Source organism: Bombina bombina, chromosome 6 (assembly GCF_027579735.1).
Source record: "Bombina bombina isolate aBomBom1 chromosome 6, aBomBom1.pri, whole genome shotgun sequence".
Classification (NCBI taxonomy): Eukaryota; Metazoa; Chordata; class Amphibia; order Anura; family Bombinatoridae; genus Bombina; species Bombina bombina.
In genome coordinates, this window is record NC_069504.1 from 990,558,242 (window position 1) to 990,580,046 (window position 21,805).

Sequence of the window (21,805 nt, forward strand, 5' to 3'; positions counted from 1 at the left end):
CCTTTCCCATTCTTTATTAACAATGTCCGCCACCCGCTTGGGTATAGGAAAAGCTTCTGGGAGCCCCGGCACCTCTAGGAACTTGTCCATTTTACATAGTTTCTCTGGGATGACTAAATTTTCACAATCATCCAGAGTGGATAATACCTCCTTAAGCAAAATGCGGAGATGTTCCAATTTAAATTTAAATGTAATCACATCAGATTCAGCCTGCTGAGAAATGTTCCCTAAATCAGTAATTTCTCCCTCAGACAAAACCTCCCTGGCCCCCTCAGATTGGGTTAGGGGCCCTTCAGAGATATTAATATCAGCGTCGTCATGCTCTTCAGTAACTAAAACAGAGCAGCCACGCTTACGCTGACAAGGGTTCATTTTGGCTAAAATGTTTTTGACAGAATTATCCATTACAGCCGTTAATTGTTGCATAGTAAGGAGTATTGGCGCGCTAGATGTACTAGGGGCCTCCTGAGTGGGCAAGACTCGTGTAGACGAAGGAGGGAATGATGCAGTACCATGCTTACTCCCCTCACTTGAGGAATCATCTTGGGCATCATTGTCATTATCACATAAATCACATTTATTTAAATGAATAGGAATTCTGGCTTCCCCACATTCAGAACACAGTCTATCTGGTAGTTCAGACATGTTAAACAGGCATAAACTTGATCAGAAAGTACAAAAAACGTTTTAAAATAAAACCGTTACTGTCACTTTAAATTTTAAACTGAACACACTTTATTACTGCAATTGCGAAAAAACATGAAGGAATTGTTCAAAATTCACCAAATTTTCACCACAGCGTCTTAAAGCCTTGAAAATATTGCACACCAATTTTGGAAGCTTTAACCCTTAAAATAACGGAACCGGAGCCGTTTTAAGCTTTAAACCCCTTTACAGTCCCTGGTATCTGCTTTGCTGAGACCCAACCAAACCCAAAGGGGAATACGATACCAAATGACGCCTTCAGAAGTCTTTTATAAGTATCAGAGCTCCTCTCACATGCGACTGCATGCCATGCCTCTCAAAAACAAGTGCGCAACACCGGCGCGAAAATGAGACTCTGCCTATGCTTGGGGAAAGCCCCTAAAGAATAAGGTGTCTAAAACAGTGCCTGCCGATATTATTATATCAAAATACCCAGATAAAATGATTCCTCAAGGCTAAATATGTGTTAATAATCAATCGATTTAGCCCAGAAAAAGTCTACAGTTTAAATAAGCCCTTGTGAAGCCCTTATTTACAATCGTAATAAACATGGCTTACCGGATCCCATAGGGAAAATGACAGCTTCCAGCATTACATCGTCTTGTTAGAATGTGTCATACCTCAAGCAGCAAGAGACTGCAAACTGTTCCCCCAACTGAAGTTAATTGCTCTCAACAGTCCTGTGTGGAACAGCCATGGATTTTAGTTACGGTTGCTAAAATCATTTTCCTCATACAAACAGAATTCTTCATCTCTTTTCTGTTTCTGAGTAAATAGTACGTACCAGCACTATTTGAAAATAACAAACTCTTGATTGAATAATGAAAAACTACAGTTAAACACTAAAAAACTCTAAGCCATCTCCGTGGAGATGTTGCCTGTACAACGGCAAAGAGAATGACTGGGGTAGGCGGAGCCTAGGAGGGATCATGTGACCAGCTTTGCTGGGCTCTTTGCCATTTCCTGTTGGGGAAGAGAATATCCCACAAGTAAGGATGACGCCGTGGACCGGACACACCTATGTTGGAGAAATCTAGATCTTACTGGGATGAACTTTCACAAGAATAAATCCAGCTCAGAAAATAGCTGAATGCCATGCTTTTTTATATGCGTACAGATTACCTAGGTTCATGATTCATTCCATGCTTTCTTATACGAGTACAGATTACCTAGGTTCATGATTCATTCCATGCTTTCTTATAGGAGTACAGATTACCTAGGTTCATGATTCATTCCATGCTTTCTTATACGAGTACAGATTACCTAGGTTCATGATTCATTCCATGCTTTCTTATATGAGTACAGATTACCTAGGTTCATGATTCATTCCATGCTTTCTTATACGAGTACAGATTACCTAGGTTCATGATTCATTCCATGCTTTCTTATACGAGTACAGATTACCTAGGTTCATGATTCATTCCATGTTTTCTTATACGAGTACAGATTAGCTAGGTTCATGATTCATTCCATGCTTTCTTATATGAGTACAGATTACCTGGGTTCATGAATAATTCCATGCTTTCTTGTATAGTATAAAGGCCTGAAGGCTGAAACACATAGAAGCTGCTGAAGGAGTTATACAGTGTTTTTAATAAATACCTTCTAACTAAGGCTGGATGGGAACAAGGTTATTACAAACCATTTCAACTAAAATGTTTTTCCCCCCCGAGTAAGCCGCATGAAGAAGGTCAACCTATACATACAAGTAAACATATGCGACGATCAGATTACTTTCCAGGGTGCCAACCCGTATCTTGTGTTTATACTGACAAGATTACACGGAGTTGGAATAAACCCCGATACTTGCTACTAGCAAAAAAGTAATATATGTTCATACCGAGATACATACTTAAACGGACACTGAACCCAATTTTTTTCTTTTGTGATTCAGATAGAAAGTTGCTTTGAATTGCATGCTCTAATTTACTATTATCACATTTTCTTCATTCTCTTGGTATCTTTAATTGAAAAGCAAGAATGTAAGTTTAGATGCCGGCCCATATTTGGTGAGCAACCTGGGTTGTTCTTGCTGATTGGTGGATTGATTTAACCGACCAATAAACAAGTGTTGAACCAAAAAAAATAACTTTGATGCAAATAAAGATAGCAAGAGAACGAAGAAAAATTGATAATAGGAGTAAATTAGAAAGTTGCTTAAAATTGCATGCTCTATCTGAGTCATGAAATAAAAAAATTGGGTTCAAGGGACAGTCAACCCAAATTTTCAAATATGTAATTCCTATAAAGTTGCTAACGATGTTTAGTTTGCACTGTAGCCTAATTCATTACCCTAAATAGTTTATAAGCATTTCCTACTTACTTGTTTCTTCTTTGCAGTTTAAAATGCCCGCCTGCTCCCTCCCATATTTCGTCATCAAGATCCTAAGGTTGCTCAGTCTCCAGCTCTATATCGGCTACTTCTCGTAAATCCACGCTCCTGATTTTTTTGCGCATGCGCATTGCGTTGCTAACACTAGGGGGAAGGAACTCAAAATACTTTCTCAAGTTCTGACACTTCCACCCGCCTAACAGGGAGAGAGGATCAGGAGGAAGCCAAGTTCAGCAATATACACTTGTCCTGTAACTCAATGGGACAGGCAGGTGCTACATACTCTGGTATTTTAGCGGGATATTTATTGCCCACCACCGCATCTGCATGTATTAACCATTTAGCTGTCAAGAAATAGGGCTGCAACGCATCGCGTAGCAGTTCTCTGGTAACAAAGAATGTGTTACGTCTTTTCTGTGTAACAGAGACAGCTGTTTACTGGCAGCTGAGAGTTCTTCCGATAACTGAATAAAATATGTCATTACCATTCCTTTGACCTACCCGTAGGATCACTAGTACTGGGAGCTGCAAAATAAACACACTGATATAATAGGTACAGATATGGATCACGAAAAGGTATCCAGTTTAGAACAAATGCAAAATAAATATGCAACCTTACTTTATCTGAGCTGCCTAATAACGACTCCTCCCTCAGGCTGACTGGTGTGTGTGTGCACTGGTCAGCCGGTGCAGGAGCTCATTTGTTATAAAGCGCAAAGCTGTGTATAAGATGGGCACTGGTGTGTGTGTGTGCACTGCTCAGCCGGTGCAGGAGCTCATTTGTTATAAAGCGCAAAGCTGTGAATAAGAAAAAAACTTTTATATAGATATAGATCTAGCTCATGAAACTAAGGTCAAGAATTAGCATGGCTAGTAGTACCTCAGCCACAAATAATGGAGGTAGGCTGTTATACTACGGTTATTGTGTCTTAGGTCACGTAATGGAGTTTTGCTCACAATATGATTTAATTATTTAAAATATATAGTAGTGGCTTTGGTATATCGGTAAAACAGGACTTTCTGGGTTGCAGATCAGTGTCTGTTACTGTAATTGTATTTCCAATAAGGTTGGCTATCAACTTCCCCTTATACCATCAGTGTGTGAGACCTAAGTTCTGCCGCTACCAATCTTCATAATGATATTTAGGAATACAGATTGCAATTTAACATGCGTTGTAATAGGCTTCCAAGGTAATGACGGTAAATCTAGTCAATATATCTGGTAAAGGCTGGCCAATATAATGAAATAGATTGTGTTATCACTCTTTGTTTCTATATATTTATTATAAAGTCTCCAGATTCTGAATTAGTTTAGCATCGTAAATATGCTTACACGTTATATTAGAGTATTAGATCTTAAGTTGATACAACTTACATATCGTGCCTTATTTGGTGACACGCTACCCCTAGTGCTTTTGGTAAGTTTTGTGCTGATCAGAGGTCAAAATTAGTATCGTATATCAAGTTGCCAATATTCTTATTTGTATGTTCTATACTCTTGATTTTCTATCAGTATTCCTATATTTGGATTGAAAAAGTCTAATTGAAATATTATCAGCCTCTACCTGTATGTAAGTAAAACTTTGAAAGGATATCTACGGTATTAGGTGATCTCCGGTCTCATAAGAATATTTTTCTCGGCTAAAAGATTACCGGTCTGTACCTAAATACAAGTATAGCTATTGGACGGTATAAAAGGTATTTAGTGATCACTGTTTACGTGGCTGTAATAACCGGTTAAGGTTTATTTTATCAATATATACCTAAGATTCACTCGCTGAGTATAACATTCCTACTGCGGAACTAGTGTATGGGCATAAAGCCGTTGTAATTCACTTCCTATTATATAATCAACTTATGAGTATATTTTATGTTCCTTACCAGAGCATCAATACTGGATGTTAATACTGGGATATTATTAAAATATAATTGAGAGGGCAAGTGTTTACCGGCCTGTGCCGACTGTGTCACTATAATATCCCTATAATATTAATATCCCTGCGAGGTCCTTATATCACCGCTGCACTGGTTCAAGAAAAAATCGGTAGTAAAGTCTGAGTTGGTTTTATTATTAGGAGTATATTTATGAGCTCCTGCACGGCTGAGCAGTGCACACACACACCAGTCAGCCTGAGGGAGGAGTCGTTATTAGGCAGCTCAGATAAAGTAAGGTTGCATATTTATTTTGCATTTGTTCTAAACTGGATACCTTTTCGTGATCCATATCTGTACCTATTATATCAGTGTGTTTATTTTGCAGCTCCCAGTACTAGTGATCCTAGGTAGGTCAAAGGAATGGTAATGACATATTTTATTCAGTTATTGGAAGAACTCTCAGCTGCCAGTAAACAGCTGTCTCTGTTACACAGAAAAGACGTAACACATTCTTTGTTACCAGAGAACTGCTACGCGATGCGTTGCAGCCCTATTTCTTGACAGCTAAATGGTTAATACATGCAGATGCGGTGGTGGGCAATAAATATCCCGCTAAAATACCAGAGTATGTAGCACCTGCCTGTCCCATTGAGTTACAGGACAAGTGTATATTGCTGAACTCAGCTTCCTCCTGATGCTCTCTCCCTGTTAGGCGGGTGGAAGTGTCAGAACTTGAGAAAGTATTTTGAGTTCCTTCCCCCTAGTGTTAGCAACGCAATGCGCAAAAAAATCAGGAGCGTGGATTTACGAGAAGTAGCCGATATAGAGCTGGAGACTGAGCAACCTTAGGATCTTGATGACGAAATATGGGAGGGGGCAGGCGGGCATTTTAAACTGCAAAGAAGAAACAAGTAAGTAGGAAATGCTTATAAACTATTTAGGGTAATGAATTAGGCTACAGTGCAAACTAAACATCGTTAGCAACTTTATAGGAATTACATATTTGAAAATTTGGGTTGACTGTCCCTTTCAGTGTCCCTTTAAGGGTATTCTATATAATCAAATACAATACAAGTACAAAGAATTAAAATACGTAGCAATGAATTTCATTGGCCGGTAAGTCTGACCTGTAATTTGGTCCACCGGTATCACGTGATCGAAGAAACAGTGAAGGATTCTAACAGCCATCTCGCCACACTGTAACAGTGAGTCTAAGAACATTGTTCTATATAACCATTATTGGAACACCTCCAAGCATATTACAGGACTGATACAAATCCAATAAGAATATATCATTTTATCAAGGAGTTATTAAGTGTTTGTATGGACTTTGGGTACGATATCAATACCATGTTCTTTATGTCATAATTTGTACACTTAACATATGGATGCATCCATTTTTTAACCATTATATATGTAAAATTGTCAATTGTATTATATATTAAATATTTTATACTGAGATAAGAATAAGCTTATTAGCGCCAACCTCTTTTCTGTTTCAATTGTTGTATTTACCGCTGTTAGGAGATCTAACAGTTTTGGAGGTTTGTGGCTTTTTATTCACACAGAGTTTATTAGGTCATTTTGTGTTTATTATGAGTACAGATTACCTATATTCATGATTCATTCCATGCCTTCTTATAGGAGTACAGATTACCTAGGTTCTTGATTCATTCCATGATTTCTTATAGGAGTACAGATTACCTAGGTTCATGATTCATTCCATGGTTTCTTATAGGAGTACAGATTACCTAGGCTCATGATTCAATCCTTGCTTTCTTATACGAGTACAGATTACCTAGGTTCATGATTCATTCCATGCTTTCTTATATATGAGTACAGATTACCTAGGTTCATGATTCATTCCATGATTTCTTATACGAGTACAGATTACCTAGGCTCATGATCCGTTCCATGCTTTCTTTTTGGTCTGTGTTTGGCTTCACCAACAGCTCACAGGTGATTCCACCTGGATCATAAATTCGGTACGGTCCTTTGTTTTCCATGTATTAATCAAACATCTGCTCACTTGAAATCCTAAAAGATGGAAAAAGACGTACAGTTACCCAGTGGCATATGAAGATTTATGCTGGCAAATACTATGTCTACATGATCAACATAAGAAATTCCAATGGATACTGCATATAGAGCTTCTGCTTTCCAAGAAATGGCCTAAATTGCTTTCTGAAATGTGTTTTTACTATATCAGTCTGTAATATTGTAATAAATTTAGGGCTGCAACAACTAAGAAAACAATCCAATAAAAATATGGCATTACAGGGACATTGTGATACAAAAATGAAATGTCTAAAATGATGGTGGGTTATTTTTGGATTCATGTCCCTTCCAAACTATGGGGTTTATCACAATCTTGCACTTGTTTGTGGCAGATACCAATTTCTGAACTTCAGACGGTATTTTCAGTGGGTTTTTTCAGCAATCACAATTTCAAAATACTTCAGCCAGTAATATCCATGAAAAAATAAAGTTACCTTCTGAACATAAAATCATTATCTGCATCATTAATCTCCCATTGTCATAATCAAAACACAAAGGGCCATATTACAAGTGGAGCGTTATTTAATGCTCCTGCTTGAGCGTTAACTGTGCTAGAAAGTAAGCTTTATGCGCTCATATTACAAGTTGAAAGTAAACTGTTTTCGCTCATTCCTTAACCCGACACCCGTAAAACGCTGAAGCTAGAATATTGCATGCTTGATAACATTATTTATAAATGATCTACCTAATGTCTGCAAATCATCAACTGTACACATGTACGCAGATGACATGGTAATCTATGCAAACAATTCCGATCTGTCGCAGCTTGAAGCAGTGCTCCAAGACCAGTTCACAGAGGTAGAAAAGTGGATCTCAAGAAACAAAATCTTCCTAAACACTGACAAAACGGTCACAATGATCTTTGGAACGGGACCTAAATTACACAAATTACAAAATTCCCATCTTCGCATCAAAACAAAATCCAATTGCACGCTGACCGCAGTCCACTCTTTTAAATACTTGGGTATGTTATTAGACCCCAATCTATCTTTTGGCCTCCACATAGAAAAACTTGCCTCTAAACTTTATCCAAAACTAGGTGCCCTGTACAGAAACAAATCCTGCCTCAGCCCTACAGTAAAGGAAAAGATTGTACAGCAAATGCTGATGCCTATCATGGATTATGGGGACGTAGTATATGCACCTGCACCGCAAACTCATCTTAATAAACTTAATACGTTGTATAACTCGTTCTGCCGCTTTGTGCTACAATGTAACTACAGGACCCACCATTGTGACATGATAAAAGAACTAAACTGGCTGACGCTGGAATCCAGACACACCCTCCATCTTTCCTGCCTTGTGTTTAAGAGCCTTTCTGGGAAGCTCCCACCCTACCTGAGCAGAATGCTCTCCCTGGCTATTCCCACCTCCTATAACCTCCGATCCAGTACCAGCACATTATTTAGTTTGCCTCAATACAAAAAAAAAAGCAGCTCGATCCTCCTTTTCCTACAGAGCACCACAATTATGGAACGACCTCCTGCACACTTTAAAAACTTCCCCAAGCCTAATATCCTTTAAGAGATTCCTCTCTACATATCTCAAAACAGAATGCACCTGTCATGGTTGATTATATATTTCCTTCCTGTTCTATGTTAAATGTTTGCATATATTGTGTATTATTATTATTGTTTTTGTATTTTATTGTACACTATTGTATCAATGCAATGTTTTGTGGACCCAGGACATACTTGAAAACGCGAGAAATCTCAATGTATCCTTCCTGGTAAAATATTTTATAAATAAATAACCCCACATAGAAGTCAAAGGAGCAAGAAAAGTGGAAAAAAACACCCTACTCGCGCGCAAACACTATTGTATATTCTCAAGTGCGCTAAACCGACACGAAAATATGAATATTTGACATTCCAATGTTCTTTACATAGCAGAACATGTTCTATTTATTCATAAATACATATACATATATATATATGATGTATTTTGGTACAATATCTCTCTGTTTTATATATATATATGTGGATATGTTCTATGTGAAGAACAGTGGTATGTGGAATATTTACAGTAAATACACTCTCATCTGTAAATTAGGGCTGCAACTATTATTTTCATAATCGATTAGTTGGCCTATTTGTTCGATTAATCGATTTAAAAAAAACAAAAAAAACATTTTTTTAAGATTACTTATGGGATAATATTTATTGTTTAAAAAGATAGATAGTCCCTTTATTAACCATTCCCCAGTTTTGCATAACCAACACTGAGACTACTTAGCTAAAGTTAAGAATTGTAAAAAATTGTTTTAAAATCCCCCTGAACTGAATACAGCTTGCAGGCATAGTGAATTATTCCAGTAATTCTCTGGGCTAAGGCTGAATAAGTTCTGTTTCCTCATTAGTGTGATCATGCACGTTGAAGTCCATAACGGATTGTGTAACAAAATTGTATATTTCAAAATGTCAGTTTTCTTACATTTGTGCGACAAACAGAAATTCCTAAGCACACTAACCACTAAATGTACAGAGTGATTTAAAACTCTCATAACAGGGAAATAAATGCAAATATATCCAACTCTTCCTATAGTTTTAGTTTTGTATTTTTATGCTGTCCCCAAAAAGAGGCTGAAGTGCATATGCAGACTTGCTAATAGGTGTACAATATTGAATTAACCTGTTACAGTGGACATGTGTATTTGTTGGATTATTAATTTTGCTAATTTTTATTAATGTAAAAGTACTTAATATTCATTTTTAAAGGGATAGTCCAGTCAAAATTAAACATTCATGATTCAGATAGAGCAGGCAATTGTAAGCAACATTCTAATTTGCTCCTATTATCAATTCTTCCTCGTTCTCTTTTTATCTGTATTTGAAAAAGCAAGAACGTAAGCATAGGAGCCGGCCCATTTTTGGTTCAGCACCTGGGTAGCACTTTCTGATTGGTGTATAAATGTAGCCACCAATCAGCAAGTGCTACCCAGCTGCTGAATAAAAAATGGGCCGGATCCTAAGCTAACATTCAAATAAAGATACCAAGAGAACAAAGAAAAATTGTTAATATGAGTAAATTAGAAAGTTGCTTAAAATTCCATGCTCTATCTGAATCCTGAAAGTTTAATTTTGACTAGACTATCCCTTTAAGTTTAATTGGTCAAGCAGGAAGCGTTTGTATCTGGTTCTGTTATCATCATATATGGTGTGTGGGGGGGAATTTCAGTGTGTTCTTTCTAAATTAATGTTACATTCATAAAATCTTTGGAGAACTCTGTAATAGGTAGAAAAGGGGTGCCCAGGGATGACCAAGTATTTTTAGCTGCTGCTGTAAATTTGCTAACAATCAAGAATTTGGATTGTGATCATAAAAATAGTACAAGGCCATTTTCACCAAAAAGTGCTGCTGATAAACAATGAAAATGATTGACTGTGATAGCATCAGTCCATGCCAATAAATATCAAAACAATAATGCTATGCCCATGTGTTTAACCACTGCAAAGTGCCTTAAAGGGACATACAACCCCAATGTTTTAGTGATTCAGATATAGCATACAATATTAACAACTTTCCAATTTACTTCTATTATCAATTTTGGTTCATTCTCTTGTTCATCCTTTGTTGAAGGAGCAGAAATGCACTATTGGGAGCTGTCAGATCTGGTGAGCTAATGACAAAAGGAATATATGTGCAGCCACAAATCAGCAGCTAGCTCACAGTAGTGCATTGCTGCTCCTGAGCCTACCTAGGCAAGCTTTTCAACAAAGGATACCAAGAAAAACATAATTTATGCTTACCTGATAAATTCCTTTCTTCTGTAGTGTGATCAGTCCACGGGTCATCATTACTTCTGGGATATTACTCCTCCCCAACAGGAAGTGCAAGAGGATTCACCCAGCAGAGCTGCATATAGCTCCTCCCCTCTACGTCACTCCCAGTCATTCGACCAAGGACCAACGAGAAAGGAAAAGCCAAGGGTGAAGTGGTGACTGGAGTATAAATTAAAAAATATTTACCTGCCTTAAAAACAGGGCGGGCCGTGGACTGATCACACTACAGAAGAAAGGAATTTATCAGGTAAGCATAAATTATGTTTTCTTCTGTTAAGTGTGATCAGTCCACGGGTCATCATTACTTCTGGGATACCAATACCAAAGCAAAAGTACACGGATGACGGGAGGGATAGGCAGGCTCTTTATACAGAAGGAACCACTGCCTGAAGAACCTTTCTCCCAAAAATAGCCTCCGATGAAGCAAAAGTGTCAAATTTGTAAAATTTGGAAAAAGTATGAAGCGAAGACCAAGTTGCAGCCTTGCAAATCTGTTCAACAGAGGCCTCATTCTTGAAGGCCCAAGTGGAAGCCACAGCTCTAGTAGAATGAGCTGTAATTCTTTCAGGAGGCTGCTGTCCAGCAGTCTCATAAGCTAAACGAATTATGCTACGAAGCCAAAAAGAGAGGTAGCGGAAGCTTTTTGACCTCTCCTCTGCCCAGAGTAAATGACAAACAGAGAAGACGTTTGTCGAAATTCCTTAGTTGCCTGTAAGTAAAATTTTAGAGCACGGACTACATCCAGGTTGTGCAGTAGACGTTCCTTCTTTGAAGAAGGATTTGGGCATAAAGAAGGAACAACAATCTCTTGATTGATATTCCTGTTAGTAACTACCTTAGGTAAGAACCCAGGTTTAGTACACAGGACTACCTTATCCGAATGAAAAATCAAATAAGGAGAATCACAATGTAAGGCTGATAATTCAGAGACTCTTCGAGCCGAGGAAATAGCCATTAAAAATAGAACTTTCCAAGATAACAGCTTTATATCAATGGAATGAAGGGGTTCAAACGGAACGCCCTGTAAAACATTAAGAACAAGGTTTAAACTCCATGGTGGAGCAACAGTTTTAAACACAGGCTTAATCCTGGCCAAAGCCTGACAAAAAGCCTGGACGTCAGGAACTTCTGACAGACGTTTGTGTAACAGAATGGACAGAGCTGAGATCTGTCCCTTTAATGAACTAGCAGATAAACCCTTTTCTAAACCTTCTTGTAGAAAAGACAATATCCTAGGAATCCTAACCTTACTCCAAGAGTAACCTTTGGATTCACACCAATATAGGTATTTACGCCATATCTTATGGTAAATCTTTCTGGTAACAGGTTTCCTAGCCTGTATTAAGGTATCAATAATTGACTCAGAAAACCCACGTCTTGATAAAATCAAGCGTTCAATTTCCAAGCAGTCAGCTTCAGAGAAGTTAGATTTTGATGTTTGAAGGGACCCTGTATCAGAAGGTCCTGTTTCAGAGGTAGAGACCAAGGTGGACAGGATGACATGTCCACCAGGTCTGCATACCAAGTCCTGCGTGGCCACGCAGGTGCTATTAGAATCACTGATGCTCTCTCTTGTTTGATTCTGGCAATCAATCGAGGAAGCAACGGGAAGGGTGGAAACACGTAAGCCATCCTGAAGTCCCAAGGTGCTGTCAGAGCATCTATCAGGACTGCTCCTGGATCCCTGGATCTGGACCCGTAACGAGGAAGCTTGGCGTTCTGTCGAGACGCCATGAGATCTATCTCTGGTTTGCCCCAACGTCGAAGTATTTGGGCAAAGACCTCCGGATGAAGTTCCCACTCTCCCGGATGAAAAGTCTGACGACTTAAGAAATCCGCCTCCCAGTTCTCCACTCCCGGGATGTGGATTGCTGACAGGTGGCAAGAGTGAGACTCTGCCCAGCGAATTATTTTTGATACTTCCATCATAGCTAGGGAGCTTCTTGTCCCTCCCTGATGGTTGATGTAAGCTACAGTCGTGATGTTGTCCGACTGAAACCTGATGAACCCCCGAGTTGTCAACTGGGGCCAAGCCAGGAGGGCATTGAGAACTGCTCTCAATTCCAGAATGTTTATTGGCAGGAGACTCTCCTCCTGACTCCATTGTCCCTGAGCCTTCAGAGAATTCCAGACGGCACCCCAACCTAGAAGGCTGGCGTCTGTTGTTACAATTGTCCAGTCTGGTCTGCTGAATGGCATCCCCCTGGACAGATGTGGCCGAGAAAGCCACCATAGAAGAGAATTTCTTGTCTCTTGATCCAGATTCAGAGAAGGGGATAAGTCTGAGTAATCCCCATTCCACTGACTTAGCATGCACAGTTGCAGTGGTCTGAGGTGTAAGCGTGCAAAGGGTACTATGTCCATTGCCGCTACCATTAAGCCGATTACCTCCATGCATTGAGCCACTGACGGGTGTTGAATGGAATGAAGGGTGCGGCAAGCACTTTGAAGTCTTGTTAGCCTGTCCTCTGTCAGGTAAATCTTCATTTCTACAGAATCTATAAGAGTCCCCAGGAAGGGAACTCTTGTGAGTGGAACGAGTGAACTTTTCTTTTCGTTCACCTTCCATCCATGTGACCTTAGAAATGCCAGCACTAACTCTGTATGAGACTTGGCAGTTTGAAAGCTTGAAGCTTGTATCAGAATGTCGTCTAGGTATGGAGCTACCGAGATTCCCCGCGGTCTTAGTACTGCCAGAAGAGCACCCAGAACCTTTGTGAAGATTCTTGGAGCTGTAGCCAATCCGAATGGAAGAGCCACAAACTGGTAATGCCTGTCTAGGAAGGCAAACCTTAGGTACCGATAATGATCTTTGTGAATCGGTATGTGAAGGTAAGCATCTTTTAAATCTACAGTGGTCATGTACTGACCCTCTTGGATCATAGGTAAAATTGTCCGAATAGTCTCCATCTTGAACGATGGAACTCTTAGGAATTTGTTTAGGATCTTTAAGTCCAGGATTGGTCTGAAAGTTCCCTCTTTTTTGGGAACTACAAACAGATTTGAGTAAAACCCCTGTCCCTGTTCCGATCGTGGAACTGGATGGATTACTCCCATTAACAAGAGCTCTTGTACGCAGCGTAGAAACGCCTCTTTCTTTGTCTGGATTGTTGACAATCTTGACAGATGAAATCTCTCTCTTGGAGGAGAGTATTTGAAGTCCAGAAGGTATCCCTGAGATATTATCTCTAGCGCCCAGGGATCCTGAACATCTCTTGCCCAAGCCTGGGCGAAGAGAGAAAGTCTGCCCCCCACTAGATCCGATCCCGGATCGGGGGCCCTCAATTCATGCTGTTTTAGGGGCAGCAGCAGGTTTCCTAGTCTGCTTGCCCTTGTTCCAGGACTGGTTAGGTTTCCAGCCTTGTCTGTAGCGAGCAACAGCTCCTTCCTGTTTTGGTGCAGAGGAAGTTGATGCTGCTCCTGCTTTGAAATTACGAAAGGAACGAAAATTAGACTGTCTAGTCTTGGCTTTGGCTTTGTCCTGAGGCAGGGCATGGCCTTTACCTCCTGTAATGTCAGCGATAATCTCTTTCAACCCGGGCCCGAATAAGGTCTGCCCTTTGAAAGGTATATTAAGCAATTTAGACTTAGAAGTAACATCAGCTGACCAGGATTTTAGCCACAGCGCTCTGCGTGCCTGAATGGCGAATCCTGAATTCTTCGCCGTAAGTTTAGTAAGATGTACTACGGCCTCCGAAATGAATGAATTAGCTAGTTTAAGGACTCTAAGCCTGTCCGTAATGTCGTCCAGAGTAGCTGAACCAATGTTCTCTTCCAGAGACTCAATCCAGAATGCCGCTGCAGCCGTGATCGGCGCAATGCATGCAAGGGGTTGCAATATAAAACCTTGTTGAACAAACATTTTCTTAAGGTAACCCTCTAACTTTTTATCCATTGGATCTGAAAAAGCACAGCTATCCTCCACCGGGATAGTGGTACGCTTAGCTAAGGTAGAAACTGCTCCCTCCACCTTAGGGACCGTTTGCCATAAGTCCCTTGTGGTGGCGTCTATTGGAAACATTTTTCTAAATATCGGAGGGGGTGAGAACGGCACACCGGGTCTATCCCACTCCTTAGTAACAATTTCAGTAAGTCTCTTAGGTATAGGAAAAACCTCAGTACTCGTCGGTACCGCAAAATATTTATCCAACCTACACATTTTCTCTGGTATTGCAACTGTGTTACAATCATTCAGAGCCGCTAACACCTCCCCTAGTAACACACGGAGGTTTTCCAGTTTAAATTTAAAATTTGAAATATCTGAATCCAGTCTGTTTGGATCAGAACCGTCACCCACAGAATGAAGTTCTCTGTCCTCATGTTCTGCCACCTGTGACGCAGTGTCTGACATGGCCCTAATATTATCAGCGCACTCTGTTCTCACCCCAGAGTGATCACGCTTACCTCTTAGTTCTGGTAATTTAGCCAAAACCTCAGTCATAACAGTAGCCATATCCTGTAATGTGATTTGTAATGGCCGCCCAGATGTACTCGGCGCTACAATATCACGCACCTCCCTCTGAGCGGGAGATGTAGGTACTGACACGTGAGGCGAGTTAGTCGGCATAACTCTCCCCTCGTTGTTTGGTGAAATTTGTTCAATTTGTACAGATTGACTTTTATTTAAAGTAGCATCAATACAGTTAGTACATAAATTTCTATTGGGCTCCACTTTGGCATTGCAACAAATGACACAGGTATCATCCTCTGAATCAGACATGTTTAACACACTAGCAATTAAACTTGCAACTTGGAAATACAATTCAATTAGAATAATATTAAAACGTACTGTGCCTTTAAGAAGCACAGAAGATCTATGACAGTTGAAAATTAATAAATTGAAACAGTTATAGCCTCAATCCTTGTAAACAACACAACTTTAGCAAAGGTTTAATCCCATTAGCAAAGATAACAAATTCTGAAAGCAGGAAACAAATTACAGAATAAACGTTTTTTTATCTCAGTCAAACTATAATTCTCACAGCTCTGCTGAGAGAAATTATCTCCCTCAAAATAAGTTTTGAAGACCCCTGAGCTCTGTAGAGATGAACCGGATCATGCAGGGAATACAATGAGTTGCTGACTGAAATATTTGATGCGTAGTAAAAGCGCCAAAAAACGGCCCCTCCCCCTCACACACAGCAGTGAGGGAGAACAGAAACTGTCAGAAAACAAATTAAGCAACTGCCAAGTGGAAAAATAGTGCCCAAACATTTATTCACTCAGTACCTCAGCAAATGAAAACGATTTTACATTCCAGCAAAAACGTTAAACATAATCTCTAGTTATTAAACAGCTTTATGTATTTCTTACAGTGTAATTCTAGTGAAATACCATTCCCCAGAATACTGAAGTGTAAAGTATACATACATGACATTATATCGGTATGGCAGGATTTTCTCATCAAGTCCATTGTCAGAAAATAAAAACTGCTACATACCTCTATGCAGATTCATCTGCCCGCTGTCCCCTGATCTGAAGTTTACCTCTCCTCAGATGGCCGAGAAACAGCAATATGATCTTAACTACTCCGGCTAAAATCATAACAAAAACTCTGGTAGATTCTTCTTCAAACTCTGCCAGAGAGATAATAACACACTCCGGTGCTATTTTAAAATAACAAACTTTTGATTGAAGATATAAAACTAAGTATAATCACCATAGTCCTCTCACACATCCTATCTAGTCGTTGGGTGCAAGAGAATGACTGGGAGTGACGTAGAGGGGAGGAGCTATATGCAGCTCTGCTGGGTGAATCCTCTTGCACTTCCTGTTGGGGAGGAGTAATATCCCAGAAGTAATGATGACCCGTGGACTGATCACACTTAACAGAAGAAATTTAACGATTTAGATAATAGAAGTTGGAAAGTTGTTTAAAATTGCATGCTCTATCTGAATCATGAAAGTTTAATGTTGAGTTTACTGTCCCTTTGGACAGGGCATGGCCATGTCTAGCAGCTACATGTGTGTTACGCAGTAGCTAATGTGCTGTGGCTCCCCAGTGAGACCTTTAGTTATGTGTTTAAAGGGACATTAAACTGCTACACAGCTACAATACACCTGTGACAGCAGCTATTTCTTATGTTAACTAATGACAGGTGCCGGGTTGTGAATCTCCACCTCTTCATACTGGGCTCTGCCATCTTGGCACTTAGGTACTGCCGTATCCTGTCACAGAACTTGTGCACATTCACAGAGATGCTGTTGCTTTTTGACAGGTTTATCTTGTGCTTAAGTAAGAAAGCACAACACAGAGCAGGTGCTTTACATTTATTTTACACAGTTTAAAAGTCCCATAATATACAGATATAACAAACCTCTTAGGAATAATATAGAGTAAAAACTGTAAAGTTCTGGCTCTGCGTTGTGCACACTAACCATTAGCACAAGAAACACCTGTCAATGTCAGTGATTTATGAATGCAAAACACTTATACCAAAGGGTGCAAGAATACATAAGTTTCAAAATGGAGACATCCAGTATGAATATGACATTCAGTCTCACCACCCAGGACCTGTAAAGAGTTAAAATAGGAGAACAGCTTTAAAAAGAGACATTGTACACTAGATTTTACTTTGCATAAATGTTTTGTAGATTATCCATTTATATAGACCATCTGGGAGAGTTTTTGTATCAATGTATAATGTATAGTTTTGCTCATTTTTAAATAACATTGTTCTCATTTTCAGACTCCTAACCAAGCCCTAAAGTTTTAGATGTATACTGACTGATATCTACAGACTCCTGGTTGTGTAATTGGTCTTTTTATATGCAGGGGAGGGGGGGGGGGAGCGGCTGCCTGTTTTTCCAGCCCATTTCACTGGGTGTCCCAGCCTAACCTCATCAACAGTGCTAAACTGGGAGCTCCTAAGTAAGTTTAATAGGTTTTATACTGGATCAGTATCTGTGCATATTCTTCTTTATAGTAGTGTCTATTACATGCAGTTATTTGACAATTGGTGTATACTAGGGCAGGGCAATATGGGCAAAAATGAAAATCGTGATTTTCAAACCAAAAAAAACACAGTTTGCGTTTTGACTAAAACACCTTAATTTTCTAAACAAGCTCCGGGGAGAGGGGAGGCGGGAGACAGGCTCAGTGGAATTGAAAGCAGTCTGAATAACTTGCTGCATACACTTATTCCTGGAGATTTATTCAATAAAATAATTGTTTTTATTTTTAAACGCCTACATTACATATATACTGTAAGTAAAGCATTAGCCATTAAACATTTTTTACTTAAGGTGTAGATGTATGAAAATAAAACAAATATTTTATTGGATAAATCTCCAGGTATAAGTATATGCCAGGGCAGTGCCACATTTGTTATTCAGACTGCTTTCACTTCCACGAAGCCTCCCTCCCTCTCCCCGGAGCTTGTTTACTTTAGATTTATAACCCTACAGACAGTGGCAGTGTAGTCAGATCGCTGCCTTATCCAGCCCGTAGTGCAAGTTTCTTTCTTGCTTGCCTCCAGCTTGCCTGAGTGAGCAACCCACCCCACCCCACCTTGACCACTTGTCTCCACTCTTCTATGCCCCGCAGTGCCGCCTCTTCTAACTGCTGTGTGTGCACAGCTCCTCTGCCTAGCTATATGCTAGGCCAAGCCAGAACATGTCACTCGGTTACCAGTGGTCTGGACCAGCTCCTTCCATTGTCTTCACATGGCACGATCGTCGTGACGTGATGTCCCCCCAGGCCCCGCCCCCTCCCATAAAAAACACGGTCTCTCGTGGCTTTTAAATCACGGCGGTTAATCGCGGTTTAAAACCGCATATGGGGTTAATCGCCCAGCCCTAGTGTATACCGTTCTTTAAAGAGAGATTCAGTAGTAGGAGAAACAAAAGTATGGTGAATAGTTAACATTCATAAAGTGACGTTATAATGAATAAGAGCATTTTTTCCCATTAGAATGTCCATTTAACAGGATGTTTAAAAACTCATCATCATCAGCAACCCCCCCCCCTTGCTTGCCTGCAAAAATATTAAATATTTCTTAAAAATGCACCAAGTTTATATTGTAATACAAGCTTTTTAAAGTTGTTCATCACTGTTCAATATTATATACCACATTATGTAATTAAAAGGGTTATGAAACCCCAAATCTTTATTTCATGATTCAGATATAAAGTTTTTTTTTAAATTGCATGCTCTATTTACTATTATCAATTTTTCTTTGTTCTCTTTGAATATTTTGTTAAAAAGCAGGGCCATAAGCTTAGGAGCCGGCCCATAACTGGAGCACTATATGGCAGCAGTTTTGCAGGAATGTTATCCATTTGCAAGAGAACTATTTCCTACCATGTAGTGCTCCAGATACCTACCCAGGTATCTCTTCAACACAGAATATCATGGGAACGAATCAAATTTGATAATACTGTAGAAGTAAAATTGGAGACTTATTAAAATGGGTAGCTCTGTCTGAAATACAAGAGAACATTTTTGGGTTTCATATCCCTTTAATTCACTATGAAGTGATATCAGTTTCTCAGTGTCTGGTTTTATGTCACTAAATAGAAACCTTAAATCACCACAAGTTAGTTTCTTTACTTGGAGTTGTATAACTTATCAGGATATCTGTGAGTGTTATTAAATAATAACAAAATTTATGCTTACCTGATAAATTTCTTTCTTGACACGATGAGTCCACGGATCATCTAATTACAATTGGGAATATCACTCCTGCCCAGCAGGAGGTGGCAAAGAGCACCACAGCAAAGCTGTTAAATATCACCTCCCTTCCCTCTAACCCCAGTCATTCGACCAAAGTAAAAGAGAGAAAGGAAGTAACAAAGGTGCAGAGGTGTCTGAAGTTTATAACATACCAACAACCTGTCTAAAGAACAGGGCAGGCCGTGGACTCATTGTTTCAAGAAATAAATTTATCAGGTAAGCATAAATTTTGTTTTATTTCTAATGACATAATGAGTCCACGGATCATCTTAATTACTATTGGGAATCAATACCCAAGGTAGAGGACACAGATGATAAGGGAGGGACAAGACAGGGAACCTAAACGGAAGGTACCACTGCTTGAAGAACTTTTCTCTCAAAAGCGGCCTCAGCCGAGGCAAAAGTGTCAAATTTATAGAATTTTGAAAAAGTGTGAAGAGAGGACCAAGTTGCAGCCTTGAAAATCTGTTCCACAGAAGCTTCAATTTTGAATGCCCAAGAAGAGGAAACAGCCCTCGTAGAATGAGCCGTAACTCTCTCAGGAGGCTGCTGTCCAGCAGTTTCACAGGCAAACCGAATGATACTCTTCAGCCACAAAGAAAGAGAAGTAGCCGTAGCTTTCTGCCCCTTACGTTTCCTAGAGAATACCACAAACAGAACAGAAGACTGACGAAAATCCTTAGTTGCCTGCAAATAGAACTTTAATGCACGCCCAACGTTCAGATTGTGCAGAAGTCGTTTCTTCTGAGAAGAAGGATTAGGACACAAGGAAGGAACAACAATCTCCTGATAAATATGCCTATTTGAAACTACCTTAGGGAGAAACCCTAATTTAGTATGTAAAACCACCTTATCCGAGTGAAAAATAAGGTAAGGAGACTCATATTGTAATGCCGAGAGCTGTTACACTCTACGAGCAGATGAAATAGCAACAAGAAACAAAACTTTCCAAGATAACAACTTAATATCTAAGGCAGTGCTTTCCAAACTGTGTGTCGTGACACGTTAGTGTGTCGGCGGCAGTGTGTAGGTGTGTCCCTGCTTAGGCACTAATTTCTTTTAATTAAAAATGTTTTAATTTTTTTTTTTTTTTTTTGGTTTCAGACTTTCCGCCTGCCTACTACGCATATAACATGGTTGACACATGATTGATACCTAGTGGGTCACAGATCATCTTAACCTATTGCCCTTAGCTCAGTGGGAACTGAAACTATTCCCATTGGGACTTTGGCTGCACATTGGCTCCTGACTGCACATGTAGTCTCCTCAATTGGCTCGTGATTGCATGTGTAGTCAATGAGGCCGATTTACCAAAATGTCTGTCGGACCTTATACGACGTGCGTATCAGGTCTGACAGACATCGCTGAATGTGGAGAGCAATACGCTCTCCGTACTCAGCATTGCACCAGCAGCTCACAAGAACTGCTGGTGCATCGCCGCCCCCTGCAGACTCGCGGCCGCCAGCAGGGAGGTGTCAATCAACCCGATCGTACTTGATCGGGTTGAATTGTGGAGATTCCTGTTCAACTCATCAGAGCAGGCGGACAGGGTTATGGAGCAGTGGTCTTTAGACCGCTGCTCCATAACTTGTGTTTCTGGTGAGTCTGAAGACTCGCCAGAAACACGGGCCCTCAAGCTCCATCCGGAGCTTGATAAATGGGCCTCAGTGAGTGGACAGTGCGTTTTCAGTGCAGGAAGTAGTTAGTTGGACTCGCAGAGCTCTGAGGGCAACAGCTTTAACGCTGAGCTGAAGTCAGAAGTCAAAGTGTTTTGTTTTTTTGCAGCTAGCTCCCAGTAGTGCATTGCTGCTCCTGCTCTTGATATATGGATAGGAAGTGGAAGCTTAAAAATGCTTGATGATAAAATGCAAGTGTCTTTATCTAATATTCCACCAAATATTCAGAAACTGTGTTCATCCCATCAACCTCATACATCCCATTCAAATAGTAAGTAGCTATTTGTGTTAGTAAGTATGTGCAAGAATTAAAAAAAGTTTAATGTTACTTGTAAATACATTTCATTATTATATAATTTATGTATGTGTCCGTATCTCTTAAAACAAGTTAGTTTAACCTCCTGTTTGCTAGTACAACTGAATAACTGTGTCGCGAAATGATGTAGGTCTAAAAAGTTTGTCACCAACGTGAAAAGTTTGGAAAGCTCTGATCTAAGGAATGCTTAGGCTCAAACAGAGCCCCTTGAAGGACCTTAAGAACTAAATTAAGACTCCATGGAGGAGTAACTGGTTTGAACACAGGCCTGATCCTGACCAAGGCCTGACAAAACGATTGCACATCTGGGAAGTCCGCCAGACGTTTATGTAATAAAATAGACAAGGCAGATATTTAACCCTTTAGGGAACTTGTCGACATACCCTT

General features: G+C 39.8%; 1 protein-coding gene across 5 annotated transcripts in view; it reads right to left on the reverse strand.

Moving 5' to 3' along the window:
* Positions 1-21,805, reverse strand: part of TNIP1 (TNFAIP3 interacting protein 1) — a 229,059-nt gene that overhangs the window by 145,262 nt on the left and 61,992 nt on the right. For all 5 annotated transcript variants that reach the window (XR_008402915.1, XM_053718676.1, XM_053718673.1 and 2 more), the window contains one exon: positions 6,807-6,949. Coding sequence is in view for 4 of the 5 variants with exons in the window: in XM_053718676.1 (XP_053574651.1) it covers positions 6,807-6,918 (112 nt within the window). In the remaining variant the exon portion in view is untranslated. The remainder of the gene's footprint in view (positions 1-6,806; positions 6,950-21,805) is intronic.